General features: G+C 44.4%; 1 protein-coding gene and 1 non-coding gene across 12 annotated transcripts in view; both read right to left on the reverse strand.

The window, feature by feature from the left end:
• SHLD1 (shieldin complex subunit 1) overlaps window positions 1-14,798 on the reverse strand; it is a 91,349-nt gene that overhangs the window by 55,980 nt on the left and 20,571 nt on the right. Inside the window, exon 3 of one of the 11 annotated variants that reach the window (XM_027118215.1) lies at window positions 10,466-11,722. The exons of the other annotated variants lie outside the window; for them this stretch is intronic. Coding sequence (XP_026974016.1) covers window positions 11,472-11,722 — 251 coding nt within the window. The 3' untranslated portion in view covers window positions 10,466-11,471. Of the gene's footprint in view, window positions 1-10,465; window positions 11,723-14,798 lie in introns of those variants that run through there. 11 annotated transcript variants of the gene reach the window in all.
• Window positions 13,228-13,334, reverse strand: LOC113626642 (U6 spliceosomal RNA). Its single transcript, XR_003435199.1, has one exon. It is a non-coding gene; the product is annotated as a U6 spliceosomal RNA (small nuclear RNA).

The raw sequence follows: 14,798 nt of genomic DNA on the forward strand, positions 1-14,798 counted from the left end.
TCTCTAAAATGGGGATGAAAACAGTATCTCTCCCCTTGCTTATTGAAGGATTACCTGGGATAGGGCCAAGGAAACAATAAATGTCAGCTATTGTGATGACTATTTATAAGTGACTTTATACTCCCCTTGTAATCATTCTCTTGTGTGACCTTTGCAGTGAGCACTTCCTGAGGGTGAGAGATGCATCATAATCTCTATGTTAATTCTCCTTTATAAGAACTTCCAGCCACATGTCTTAAAGGTACATTCTAAAAAAAAAAAGTATATTCTTACCTCTGCTACTTAACTATTTCAGAACTTCTATCTTCAAAGGACCAAAGAAAGTTTATTTCATCCACGTTTTTCTAATATTTTATCTTCTGTAGATATCGCATGAAGTCTACAATGATTTGAACATTTCTAACCTAACAGACAAAATGACAAAGTGGATTTTCCAACCTCTGCCATTGATAACACTCACTGGCTAAAAATTTCTCATATGTGTGATGCTTTGAACTTCTTTCAGTGCTTTCATAACTCTCTTTATTTTATTTATATGGTTCTTTACTTACTTATACCCCTACCTTTTCCCATCAAGGACTGAAGGTGGCTTTAAGGACACACAAAATCACAAGATAGCATAAAATAAAGACAGAGCCAAGGAAGAAAAACAAAGAAGAAAGAACACCAAAATCCCTGGGAATTGGGGAGAAAAAGGCCTTGTTCCTATTTCACAGAGAAGGAAAGCAGAGCACAGAACCACTAAATGACTTTTGAAGCTGTGTGGGTTAAAAGCTAGAAATATCATGGGCTTCCCTGGTGGCGCAGTGGTTGAGGGTCCGCCTGCTGATGCAGGGGACACGGGTTCGTGCCCTGGTCTGGGAAGATCCCACATGCCGCGAAGCGGCTGGGCCCGTGAGCCATGGCCACTGAGCCTGCGCGTCCAGAGCCTGTGCTCCACAATGGGAGAGGCCACAACAGTGAGAGGCCCGCGTACCGCAAAAAAAGAAAAAAAAAATTATTGTGATACAGCAATTTTTCTTATAGAAACATAGCTTGAAGAACAATTTAAGGTATATACAAGGGTTTAACCATAAGAATGTTGAACACAGCCCTTTATAATAGCAAAACATTAGAAACAGTGAAAATGATCAAAGATAGGCAACTGTTTATTTGTATAATGATTTTAAAAGTTGTTTCAGAGAAATATAAGGCATAACAAGGAAAAGGTGATCTGACCGGCATTTTAAAAAAAAAAGGACCAGTATTTCTTGAGATGTCCAACAGATTTTTTCACAGGAAGTTTTATTGAAATAAGCCTGAGAAATAATGCAGATAGATCCTGTGAACTTCTACCCACCTTCTCCTAATGTATTGTACTTCAAGCTGTAGTATATTGACATTGATAAATCCAACCATCTTACTCATATTTCTCAGTTTTACTTAAAATCATTTATGTGTATCTATACGATTTTATCACATGTGTAGATTCACACATCCATAATCACCATCAAGATACAGAATATTTCCCTCACCACAAGGATCCCTCATGTTGCCCTTTATAACCAGGCCCACATCCTTCTGCCCACCCCAATCCCTGGTGTCCACTAATCTGTTCTGAAATTTCTAAAAATACTGTCATTTCAAAAATATTATATAGGGCTTCCCTGGTGGCGTCATGGTTGAGAGTCCGCCTGCCGATGCAGGGGACAGGGGTTCGTGCCCCGGTCGGGAAGATCCCACATGCCGCAGAGTGGCTGGGCCCGTGAGCCATGGCCGCTGGGCCTGCGCGTCCGGAGCCTGTGCTCCGCAGTGGGAGAGGCCACAACAGTGAGAGGCCCGCGTACCACATAAAAAAAAAAAAAAATTATATAAATGGAATACAGTATGTAGCCTCTGGGAATTCGCTGTTTTTTCCCATGCAGCCTAATTCCCTGGAGATTCACCCAAGCTATTGTGTGCATGGCTAGTTCATTCCTCTACTGCAGAGCAGTGCTTCATGGTCTGAATGCACCACAATTTAACAATTCTCCTATTGAAGGATAACTGGGCAGTTCAAGTTTTTAGCTATTATGAATAAACATGCTATGAACATTCATGTACAGGTTTTTGCACAAATCTAAGTTTTCAATTCTCTCAGATTAAATGTCCAAGAGTGCAATTACTGGATCATGTGGTAACTGCATGTTTAGTTTTATATAAGAAACTGCCAAACCATTTTCCAGAGTGGCTGAACCATTTTACATTCTCACCAGCAATGTATGAATGATCCAGTTTCTCTACCTCCTCACCAGCATTTGGTGCTGTCATATTTTTTATCTTAGCATTCTGATAGGTATCATTATGGTTTTAGTTTTCCTTGTGGCTAATGATGTTGAACATATTTTTACGTGCTTATTTGCCATCTGGATATCCCCTTCAGAGAAATGTCTCTTTGTGTCTTTTGCCCATTTTCTAATTGGATTGTTTATTTTTTTCTGTTGAGTTTTGAGGTTTCTACATACTCTAGAGATACTGGTCCTTTGTCTGATATCAGATTTGCAAATACTTCTCCCAGTGTGCATCTTATCTTTTCATCCTCATCATGTGGGTTTTCAGAGAGCAAAAGTTTTTAATTTTGATGAGGTTCAATTCATCAGTTTTTTGGCTGTTGTATTTTTCATTCTACCATTTACATTCGCTTTTTTTTCTAATTCTTTGCTGAGATTTTCTATTTTTCATTTATTTCCAGAGAATTTGTAATTGACTGTCAACCATTTTTATGTTGGTTGCTTTAAAACCCTTGTCATTTAATTCCAAATCAGTGTGATTCATCTCACTGTTGGTGTCTGTGACTGCTTCTTCATTCAAGTTGTGACTTTTCAGCTCTTGGTTTGACAGGTGATTTGGGGTTATATACTGAACATTTGTCCACTATGTTTAGAGACTATTCATTTAGAGAATCTTGGTCCTATTTAAATCCTTCTTTTTAGCAGGCAGCCATTCTCTTTAGGTTCAGCACTCAGGTTCTGGCCTGCTTTCATGGGCTGCGGTCTAATTTTCAGAGACTCTGCTGTTCATTGTGGTTTGTCTGGTGCTGCTGAGGCCCCCACAGGTCCCTGCTGGTATTGTCTGAGGGCCTGGCCTGGCCTATAGGTGTTCCTTGGCAGGGGGAGATCTCAGGCCCCTGGGCAGACTTCCCAGGCAGGGCTGCTTGTTGAGGTGGGGTTCCCCTTTACAGTGCCCCCCTCTTTGCTGCTCCCCAGCTGCCAGAGTGAATGTGGGTAAAGGAGGGGAGTCTCAGGCCCATTAAGATAAAGGGACTTCCCAGGCTGGGTCACTTGCAGTGCTTGCAGAATCCCCCTGTGTGTGCCTCCTGGATGCCTAGGTCTGGCTTAGTAGGGGAGGGGCATCTTGGGCCCAGTGGAGGAGAGCACTTCCCCTGGTCACTTATTGCTACGGGTCTCCTATAGGCTCCCCCTTGCTGGGTGCTGGGTTCTCCTGATGATGTTGGATAGACAACCAGTCAATCATGGGGTGAGAGGAGTCTATGTGACCCCTTCTTGTTTCTAGATGTAGGTCAGGGTGCACTGCTCCTGGTCACCTTCTCTATGCTGTTCCTTCAGTCCTGGGGCCCCCAAAACAATTCATCTTCTTCTTACCACTGCAAATGTTCTACTTTGGATGCCACTTGCGTTTCCAGGGTGTATAGTTGTAGTTAGCAGAGAAAAGCAGGGAGAAATAGGTCTACACTATTTTGTCAGATTACAAAAGATTTTTAAAATCTCTTACCTTTTAATGCGCCTATAATTTCATCAAATAAGGCATATTTAAATCCTTTGATCTTATCTTTTCAGAAGAAAATATAACATTTATTTGGCAAATGTGCAAAAAAAAAAGTCAGATAGCATTTTTTATATCTGTATTCTACCCTGTAATCAATCAAGCAAGATATGTGAAAAGGTGTCCTCAAATTATATAACATGTGCAGTAACTAGGCCTAATTAATAAGTCATTTTCTCAGACTTCAAATGAGTAAAATAATCTCTAACAACTTTGTTCATCTTTGTTTTAAGATGAAAAAACTCTGCAAAGAATGAATTACAAAGGCTTAACACATATGGTACATTTAAATTCTTTTTCTCTGTAAGGCTAAGGAACATGAAAAAAGTGGCCACAAGAGGGCAGCAGACTCAAACTCTGCCCCATAGCAAGAGCCTGCCAAGCACGTGCCCAGGCTCCAGACCCAGAGTAGCTGCTTAAGTATTACTGGCTAAAAACACAGGATATTATTTTAACCCATTCTCCCCTTACACTTTACTTCTAAAATGGCATTGGTCCATGGATAACGTCGTCATCTTTTTATCTATACTGTGCTTAACATGCCCCAATATTTTCCAAAAAGTTCTTTGTAGAAGAAAATTCTGGACATAACAATTACTGAATACATTGTAAAGAAATGAAGTTAAACCGCTTTCCTTGTTTGTTTTTAGAATTTATTTTAATCTTCCACTCGTTTGTATTATTTTGTAAGCAGGAAAAAACTCACAATACTATAAAATATAAGAATACAGTTTTCTTAATAGCTTTAAAAGACAGTCTTTAGGGGTATCCTTAAAACTGTAATCTCAGGCTTCCCTGGTGGCGCAGTGGTTGAGAGTCCGCCTGCCGATGCAGGGGACATGGGTTTGTGCCCTGGTCTGGGAAGATCCCACATGCCGCGGAGCGGCTGGGCCCGTGAGCCTGCACGTCCGGAGCCTGTGCTCCGCAATGGGAGGGCCACAGCAGTGAGACGCCCACGTACCGCACAAAACAAACAAACAAACAAAAAACAAAACAAACAAACCTGTAACTGCAGGCAGAGTGCACAGAAGTAAACAAGCCTCTTCTCCCACAGCAAGTGTCCTTGACACTCAAAGGATGATGAGAGATGGTACAGATCACAAATAGCATTCCTGAGCCTTAAAAATAATTCTACTCGGGCTTCCCAGGTGGCACAGTGGTTAAGAATCCGCCTGCTAATGCAGGGGACAAGGGTTTGATCCCTGGTCCGGGAAGATCCCACATGCCGCAGAGCAACTAAGCCTGTGTGCCACAACTACTGAGCCTGTACTCTAGAACCCATGAGCCACAACTACTGAAGCCGGCGTGCCTAGAGCCCGTGCTCCACAACAAGAGAAGCCACCACAATGAGAAGTCCGCGTACAGCAACAAAGCCCCAATGCAGCCAAAAATAAAGAAATGAATAAATAAATTTATTAGAAAAAGAATTCTACTCAAACTGTTATCACCTCTACTGACTATTTAACATTGTCTACAATTTAGCAGGCTAAAATACAGAACTATATGTATGTATGTATATATATATATTTTTAAGGGATAGAAAAGTCACAGAAGTAGTCTGTAAAGAGGGTCTCCAAGGAAATAGGAGTTGCCAGGTCACTATGTGACTTTCGGTGACTTTCTTCAATATCCTGGGGTTCAACTTCCCCTTGGAGAAAATGAGACAACTAGGAGACCTTGGTAGTTTTCAAACCTTTTTTTTTGGCCCTGACATCCTTTCTTCCAATGAATAATTATCTGGAGGATGAGCAAGAGTGAAGAGTCCAGGGCTCACTACTGTCTCCCAGTCCTGACCTGTAGCTCTCAAAAAGCTGCCTGGAGCACAGTTTGGGCACACTGGCCCAGAAGCTGTACCATTCTCTAACTCTGTGGGCCTTAATCATGTACACTTACGGTTTACCCTTCACTCCTTGGGCCACACAATTAGGACACATTGCTGCCTTCCAACAGTGGCAAGAAAAGAGTTCAAAACCCGTTTAGAACCTGAAAATTAAGCCTAGTTGGCTGAATCTGCATAACTCAATCCAGGAAGTGGTAACAAAATGCAGAGATGCATTGCCATGAAGAATACTCAAACTTCCCAAATAAAACCCATCAACTTGATATGTGATAGGAAGTTTCAGATTTTGTTCTATGATTTCTCAGAGAATTGGCTCATCAGTCTCCTTCTTTCCCTTCCTGAGTGTATCTTAGGTCCAGTTTAGAGGAGGCTCTGTCATTAGCTACTAGGTTGGGTACTATTTAATGCAGCTATAAAGAAAATGTCTTTAACATTATTTCCACGTCTGAAATATACCCTGACTCCTGTTTAAAATGACAACACCACATCCAAAATTCTACAGTTATTATGTAAATTCTTTTTGAGATTTTGAATTTAAGAGCTTATAATTTCTTATGGAAATAAAATATTCAAGAACTACAAATGGATACCACATAAATAGCAGAAAGGAAAAAGACATACTTATCTACTCTTAAAAAATAAATTCCTTAGATGAAATGCCTAAACACACAGGTTATAAAATGGCCTTTGAAGATTGGGATGTTGACAGATTCCAAAAGAAGAATAAGGAGCATCAAACCACCATTTACTTTAAACTTATAGCCACTCGTCAGCAGGGCCTTTAATCATCTAAGACACTGTGTTTAATATTCAACTTGCTGTATACACTCAACTAATTTCCCCAACAACTGCTCTTAGAAGTTCAAGTTGGAGGAAAGGGCTGAGGTTTCCCACCTCCACGCTGCAATGTCAAAGCAACTGCAGAGGAACACTGTGTCCTGCATTAGAATACATCTTGGGTGCTCTCCAGGATAAAGGTTTGCAAGGGCTCTGATGAGACAGGCCACGTGAGCTACCCAGAGTTTATCAAGCTAGAATGGTACACACAGGACTGCACCTCCAGGAAGCCTTTGTGACCTTGAGTTTGAGAGGTTTCTCCAAGACTATTTGCCATTTCACTCTGCACTTTCATTCTGTTTACTATATGCTTTCTTCAAGCCCAGTAATGAAAGAGAAAGGAAATGTATATCTAAGAGGCAGGGAGTTCAAGTCCATCAACAAAAATGTACTTGGGACTAATTGACAGGTTGAATTCATCAGTCTCTGGAGTGGACTGGAGCTAATCAGGGAGGGGAGAACACACTTCAATGAGGGAAACAATGCAGCTGAGGCACCAGGGCCTGACTCAGCATAGAAACAGGCCCGACTGGAACAGCAGGCCTGTGTTAATGAGTACTTAGACACCAGCAGGGGCTTGTATTCAGCTGGTGTGCACCTGCACAGCCTTGCCAGTTGTTAAAATATTGCAATACTGTTGAATTGGTTGTTAAATATTTTGAACAAATACCCCAGACATCATATTACACAGTCCTGAAAATGAGGCACAGGAGCCTTGCGAAGGGTTGGCAGGAAAGTGAAGTGGACCAGGACATCTCAAGGGGATTTAAATAGAGGACGTGAAGCCAACTGTGTTTCGGGAGGACCTTCTTGGCGTGTGGCTCTTCTGCCTGATCTCCCCAGGAAGCGCAAAGGCGGGGGTTTCACGATCCTGTGCTTGGCCAAGGTGATAAGTTGTTGTTTGCTCCCCAGCAATTCATAGGAAGTGGCTAATCGGTCACCTCAGGACAGATGAGCTCTGTTTATTTAGACAGAGCCTGGCCTCACCTGCCTTTGGTACCCAGACAGAAACGACCAAGGCTTTGAGGTTTTTCTGACTAATACTCTCAGATTCTTATCAACCCGCGCACTTCTTGGAAAGCACTCTCAAGCCTCACGTCCTTTGCCACGAATCCCCTCCCCCGGGGCACGGGCAGTGAGGTGGCAGCTGGGCACAGCAGATAAGGGCAGAGGAGTATCTGTTTCGCTCCCGGCACCTGAGCAGGAGCAGTTGGGGTGGAGGTCACGGCCGGAGAATGAGGAAGAGTTTTGCGTGAGGTGACGAGGGAGGAGGCAGAGCAGGGCCTTCTTCCAGAAGCTGGGTCAGTGACAGGCCCACAACAGAGGCAGATGCATGGTGACACGGGGAATCCATACAAAAGGAACCAAGTGCAGTGAGTCCCAGGTTGGATGCGCCCAATGCTGGGCGACTCTGGTGACTGCAATGGAAACTTTTGACCATTCACCAACCCCTAGAAGAGCAATTTCCTAACAACACACAGCAGCAAAAAGCAAACCAAGAATGAAGTTGGCTTGGGAAGTGGATGTGTTGAGAAGCTGAGACGGGATGGCCACCATCAGGACACCTGCAGAAACCAATGTGCAGATAGGCCAGGTCTCTGACAAACTAGGGATCCAGAGTTATTGGACTAGATTAAAACATGGGCCAAAGTCTCCAGACGGCTGGTGAGGGAGAGAGCCTGTAACCAAAGGCACCTTAGAACATGCAGTGAGGGGAGGAAAGCGACTCAATTTACAAGTAGAAAGTGAACCCTCAGGCTCCTGGACAGTCTGAGAAACACGTGGTGGAAGATGGTCAGCGCAGAGCCCATTGGCTGGACACTCAGGGCAGTGACTCCCCCAGAGGTTAAGGCTGTCCATCTCAAGTTCATGGCTTGGTAACGGCCAGATTACAAGTGACAACCTAAGTTTACTTTGTAGAAAATCTTCTCACCAAAGGCAGATCTAGAATGTTTACAACAAAATAAACAGCTTTCCATGTAAGCATCTCCTACTGATGTCAGAATGAAGTCCTTTTGTGGTGGATAAACCTGAGCCCAGTTATTTCCATTTAGCATAAACTCTCAGATGCGGGCTGTTAAATAAACGGACGGCTGCCTCCCATTTGACCCCAGCATAATCCTTGCTCCCATCATGGCTCAAACATACCATTTCCACTTAGTTCACAGGAACCTCTGGGTGATCTGGTCCATTTTTAAAACAGTCACGAGTATTGTCAGTAATAAATGGCATAACCTACAAAAGTACCAGAGTGGCCGGGTGTACAGCCGAAGAAAATTTTTGAAAATATTTAAGTCTGAATAAAATAGTATCAAAACCTAATATTCCTACCTAAAATTACCCCCTCCCAAAATGAGTTGTTTGCTCTATCAAGCTAACAAACTTACCTACATTTATTTCCAGCAGCTCCTCGTCCCAAGGGTATCAGCCCCTTGGTTACTTTCCAGGTTAGAAAAAAGCAAACTTGTCTCAAAGTATGACTTAAAATGCTGCCTTTGGATTCGCCCCAGCTTTGCCATTTAATTAGTGACACTGGGCAAGTTTCCTAACTTCTCTAAGCCTCATGTCCTCAAGTATAAAGTAGGGCTAATTTCCATTTTTTAGGTTTGTGGTAAAAATGGAAAGTGGCAAAGGTTTGTGAAACACTAAGCATGGAGCCCAGCAGCACAGAACCTGATGGGCAGCAAGTCCTCCACAAACAGAAGCAATCATTGCTCACCCATTCTAAGACATTCCAGAACGCTGTTGCGCAGAGAGAAATGCCCAGGCACAGAACCTTCCTTGGGGGACTGTGTGCACCCCAGCAGGAGTGCTGGGAGTGCTGCAGAGGGTCAGGCACAGCCACGGGCAAAAGGCGGGAGATAGACGCTAAGGACAGTTCCACTGGGAAAGGTCAAGCTCCGGGGTGGGGAGGGGAGGGGAGTGTGAGAAGGTGTGGGGGTGGGAAACCTAAACAGGATGCTTTTCAAGGACAGCAGACAGGCAAATCCCCAAATCTCTCTCCTACCTGCCCTGATTCCAGAAATTGAACCTCTCTTTTAGGTTAAGGCTCAGTACTCTTAAAAACTGGGACTCCAAAAGCACAGAGGCGGGTGACTCATCTGTGTGTGTGTGTTTGCCTTGACAGAAGCGACAGAGTTTAAGCCGCTGCACAAGGGTCTATAACTTACTTTACACACGAGATATATATATATATATATTTTTTTTTTTTTTTTCCTACGCGGGCCTCTCTCTGTTTTGGCCTTTCCCGTTTCAGAGCACAGGCTCCAGGCGCACAGGCTCAGCGGCCATGGTTCACGGGCCCAGCCGCTCCGTGGCATGTGGGACCTTCCCGGACCGGGGCACGAACCCGTGTCCCCTGCATCGGCAGGCGGACTCTCAACCACTGCGCCACCAGGGAAGCCCCATGATATATTTTTTTTAAATATTTATTTATTTATTTGGCTGTGCTGGGTCTTAGCTGCGGCATGCGGGATTTTTGTCACCGCGTCCGGGATCTCTGTTGCAGCATGGGGGATCTTTTCTTTAGTTACAGCACGCAGGATCTTTAGTTGCGGCATGAGAACTCTTATCTGTGGCATGTGGGATCTAGTTCCCTGACCAGGGATCAAACCCGGGCCCCCTACATTGGGAGTGTGGAGTCAGACACTGGACCACGAGGGAAGTCCCACTTTGCACATGTTAAATGGCTGACAGTTCTGCCGTGTCTCCATCAGTTACACATTTTGACTTTTCTTTTGGGAGGCAGAGGAAATCTGACAATCTCCTCCTCCAACACTGAACATGCTATGGGGCTAAATTCAGGCTTTGAAACTGAGGAGGACCCTGTGGGGCTCCCGGGCATGGAGACTTTTCTGTCCCCCGTTTCTTGTGAGCAAGACTCTGGCCTCCATAACCTTCCCTGAGTTCCAAAGGGCAGATTTGAACTGTTGCTAATCAAGGGAGGAGCAGCCAAGAAACCACCTGAGGCCAGATTAAAGACCAGAGAAGCTCATCAAGATTAGGAGATCACCTGAGACCCTGCACACACCCTCATCTTGTCAGCAACTCCACCCTTGAACTATTGCTATAAACTCATCAAATCCCCCCAGGTGGGGACACATGGTTTTTCAAGACAGGAGCCCGCTGTGTCCCCCTTTGCTCAGCAAAGCAATAAAGCTATCCTTTTCTACTTCACCCAAAACTCTGTCTCCAAGATTCGATTTGGCACTGGTGTACAGAGAGGCTGAACTTTCAGCATCAGCTTCACCTAATTCAGTGCTGCCTATGACTCCCAACCCTTATACTGGAACCTTCCAAAGTTATCCATAAGCATCCTTAAGCTATGTATGTGCATGGGGAGTGGGGAGGGGAATGGAGACACTTTATGTTGTGATCAACTTCAGCCCTAAATAAATGTGGGCCTCTCTCGTAATGAAATAATAACAGCATTTACTCATCCATTCTTTCTTTTTAATTTTTGTTTTGTTGTTGTTGTTTTTATTTTTACTCATCCATTCTTCATACAGTACCTGCTATCCTGGAATTTATGTTCTAGTTGGGGGAGACAAACAAATAAATTAACAATAAAATACATAGGGTGCCCAATGATACTAGTGCTGTGGAAAAGAATAAAGCCAGGGAAGGACATGATGAGGGAGCATCAGCAGGAGAGAGGCAAGGCTGGGCCTCTCTGAAGGGTGAGCGTGCTAGACAGCACCCCAGCCTGGTGTGGGAAGGATGGGTGATGGTACAAGGTGAGGTCAGAGAGGCCAGGCCCAGGGCCCCAGGGGCATGGGGCCAGGTTAAGTCCTCTTAAGTTTGGCTTAGGCTCTGAGTCAGATAAGAAGCCACCAAAGACTAATATAATATGATTTACACTTTAAAAGGATCCTCTGGTCTCTGTGTTAAGAAGAAACTGTAGGAGTGAGGAATCAAGATGGCAGAATAGGAGGATGTGGAATTCACCCTTCCTCACAAGTACATCAAGAATACATCTACAGGTATGGCCCTGTTACCTTGGAGAGCTGAAGGGGTCTGGAGGTCCTGTGACGGTGTTCTGGGATGGAGATCTAAACAATATAAACATTAAACGGTACAGCTGCCTCAAATCCCAGGGAATTTCAGAATGACTGACACTTCTGAAGCTGTTACAAATTTTGAAGAGATGTTTGCCAGTAGATTCATAGAAGATGACAGAGTACCAGGAATACCTGAAACGCCCTCCTGAGTTCCCTCCAATTGTTGAGGAATGGAATAGCAGAGCTGGTGGGAACCAAAGAAATAGAGGCAATCAGTTGCAAGATAACAGACAGTTTAGAGCCAGGGATAGCAGACGGGGGTGGCCGAGTGACAATCGATCCATCAATGGCATGGACAAACCTGGGGTAACAATTACTCACAGCACAGACAAGAACCTTACTATCCCCATCAATATGGACACTATGGTCACAACCAACGGCCTCCCTATGGCTACTACTGATAGAAATGTCAGCAGCTTTTAGTAAAACCATTTACTCTGTTAACATGACAAAAGTTTATGTTGTATTTTCTGTTGGTCATAGTTTTACATCTGATTGTAGAGAGTGGATTGATTTTTTGGAACTTGAGAAAGAAAGAAAAAACAAAAGAAAAGAAATGAGAAGGGCCAGCATCCCTGGTGGGGAAATCAAGGTGGGGAGAGGTTCCTGCACTCAGAAAAGCCCATTCATGGCAGGAAAATCAGCTGGGGCAGAAAGGGACCTTTGGGGGACTGGAGGTGAACACAGCAACCGGTCTGTGGAAGGCAGGACAAAGTAAGAACTGCGTACATGGTCCGTGCCACAGCCCTGCGCACCCCAGCCTGAGGCACGTGTCTCCTGGTGTGGAGGGGGCTGGGTGCTGGAAACTGGGGTTTGGAGAGTAGACCCGGGGAGGACAGCGATTGGCTGTGAAGAGACAGCCTGAAGGGACAGGAGTAAGGAGCTCCACAACAGGGAAGGTTTTTGGAAGAAACCCAGGCTGCTATAGAAGCAAGGTATCATTGTTGAGTGGCACACAAGGAGAGGAGCCGCCATTGCAACCCCCTTCCCCACCGCTGGCCCCTGCCTCCACGGACACTGGGAGGGACTCCCACCAGAGCGAGCATGTCCCAGTCTGTTGCAACTTCCTGCCAGTCTCTGTCACCGCAGACACTTTACACGACCCAGTTGTGGCTGCCTTATCCCTCCACAGCCTGAGTGAGTAAGTTCCCCAGTCAGCGTGGGTGCCTCAATCACTGCTGCTTTCACCACCTCTCGCCTGGGTGGGGAAAAGACACCTAACGGTAGCCCACATGCAGAGGTGGGACCAAAACCAAAGCTGAGCCCCAGGAGCTGTGCTACTAAGGAAGAGGAACGGAATTCTCTCTGTGCAGTTGCACGAGCTGTGGATTAAATCCCTGTGATCTGCTTGGTAAACCCTGCATCTGAGGAATATCTGAATGGACATGTGCTCCCACAACTGAGACCAGTCTAGCTTTAGCAGCTGAGGGCAAGTACATGTGGGAGATGGGCCAGGTCAGAGTCTGAGCTGCTCCCACAGGGCCCACAGCAGGTCCAGAGACCTACCTAGAGGTATTGGAGGGCCTCCTGGGGAGGGAGGGGTTGGCTGTGGCTCACTGTGGGGTCAAGGACACTGAGAATGGAGGCCTCAGGAAAATATTATTATTACTATTGTTTTCCTATTTTTAAATTAATTTTTATGGGGTATAGTTGCTCCACAATGTTGTCTTAATTTCTACTGTACAGAAAAAAGGTATGGAACGCTTCATGAATTTGCATGTCATCCTTGCACAGGGGCCACGCTAATATTCTCTGTATCATTCCAATTTTAGTATATGTGCTACTGAAGCAAGTACTCTTTTTTGGTTTGTTTGTTTCACTTTGTTCTGTTGTTGTTTTCTGTTTTAATTTTATTTAATTTTTAAATATATTTTTTACTTTTCTATTTTTACTTTATTGTGGTTTTGTGGGGTTTTTTTCTTGTTTTTCCTTTTGTTCTTTTTTTTAATCGTCTTTGTGTGTTTGTTTTATGTTATCTTTGCTTTTTTTTTTTTTTTTTTTTTTTTGTGGTACGTGGGCCTCTCACCATTGTGGCCTCTCCTGTTGTGGAGCACAGGCTCCAGACGCGCAGACTCAGTGGTCATGGCTCACGGGCCCAGCCGCTCTGCGGCATGTGGGATCTTCCCAGACCAGGGCACGAACCTGTGTCCCCTGCATCGGCAGGCGGACTCTCAACCACTGCACCACCAGGGAAGCCCCACCTTTGTTTTTAGTTTGCTTTCTGTTTTTGTTTTGTTTTGTTGTTTTTGTTAGTTTTTTATTGTTTGTTTTGGGGTTCTTTTGTTTGTTCAGTTGTTCTCTTGGGTTTTTTTGTTTGTTTGTATTTTCTTTTTTCTGTTTGTCTGTTTGGTTTTGCTTTTATCACTTGTCTTGGATTTTGCTTGTCTGCTTGTTTTCTTTTCTTCTTTTTCTTGGCTGTGCAGCTTGTGGGGTCTCACTTCCCCAGCCAGGGGTTGGGATAAGAGTGCCAAGCCCAGGATACCAGACCACCAGAAAACTCCTGGACCCAGAGAATATTAGTCAGCATAAGCTCTCCCAGAGGTCTCCATCTTGACACTAAGACCTGGCTTCACCAAACTGCCTGCAGATTCCAGTGCTGGATGCCTCACACCAAACAACCAGCAAGACAGGAACACAGCCCCACCCATTAGCAGACAGGCTGCCTAAAAGTCGTACTAAGCTCACAGACACCCCAAAACACACTACCTGACACAGCCCAGCCCATCAGAGGCAAAAGACTCAGTTCCAATCAACAGAGTGCCGGCACCAGTCCCTCCTACCAGGAAGCTGACACAAGTGCCTGGACCAACCTCACCCACCAGGGGGCAGACACTAGAAGCAAGAGGAACTATGACCCTGAAGCCTGTGGAAAGGAGACCATAAACACAGTAAGTTACACAAAATGAGACAACAGAGAAATATGTTGTAGATGAAGAAGCAAGGTAAAAATCCACAAGACCAAATGAATGAAGAGGAAATACGCAGTCTACCTGAAAAAGAATTCAGAGTAATGATAATAAAGATGATACAAAATCTTGGAAATAGAATGGAGGCACAGATTGAGAAGATAAAAGAAATGTTTAACCAGGACCTAGAAGAACTTTCAAAGAACAAACAGTGATAAACAATACAATAACTGAAATGAAAAATACACAGAAGATAGAATAAGTGAGCTGGAAGATAAAATGGTGGAAATAACTGCTGAGGAGCAAAATAAAAAAAAAAGAATGAAAAGAAATTAGGACAGTCTCAGAGACCTC

The sequence above is a fragment of the Aethalodelphis obliquidens genome, unplaced genomic scaffold (assembly GCF_003676395.1).
Source record: "Aethalodelphis obliquidens isolate GAN/ISIS:26980383/991018 unplaced genomic scaffold, ASM367639v1 scaffold18, whole genome shotgun sequence".
Classification (NCBI taxonomy): Eukaryota; Metazoa; Chordata; class Mammalia; order Artiodactyla; family Delphinidae; genus Aethalodelphis; species Aethalodelphis obliquidens.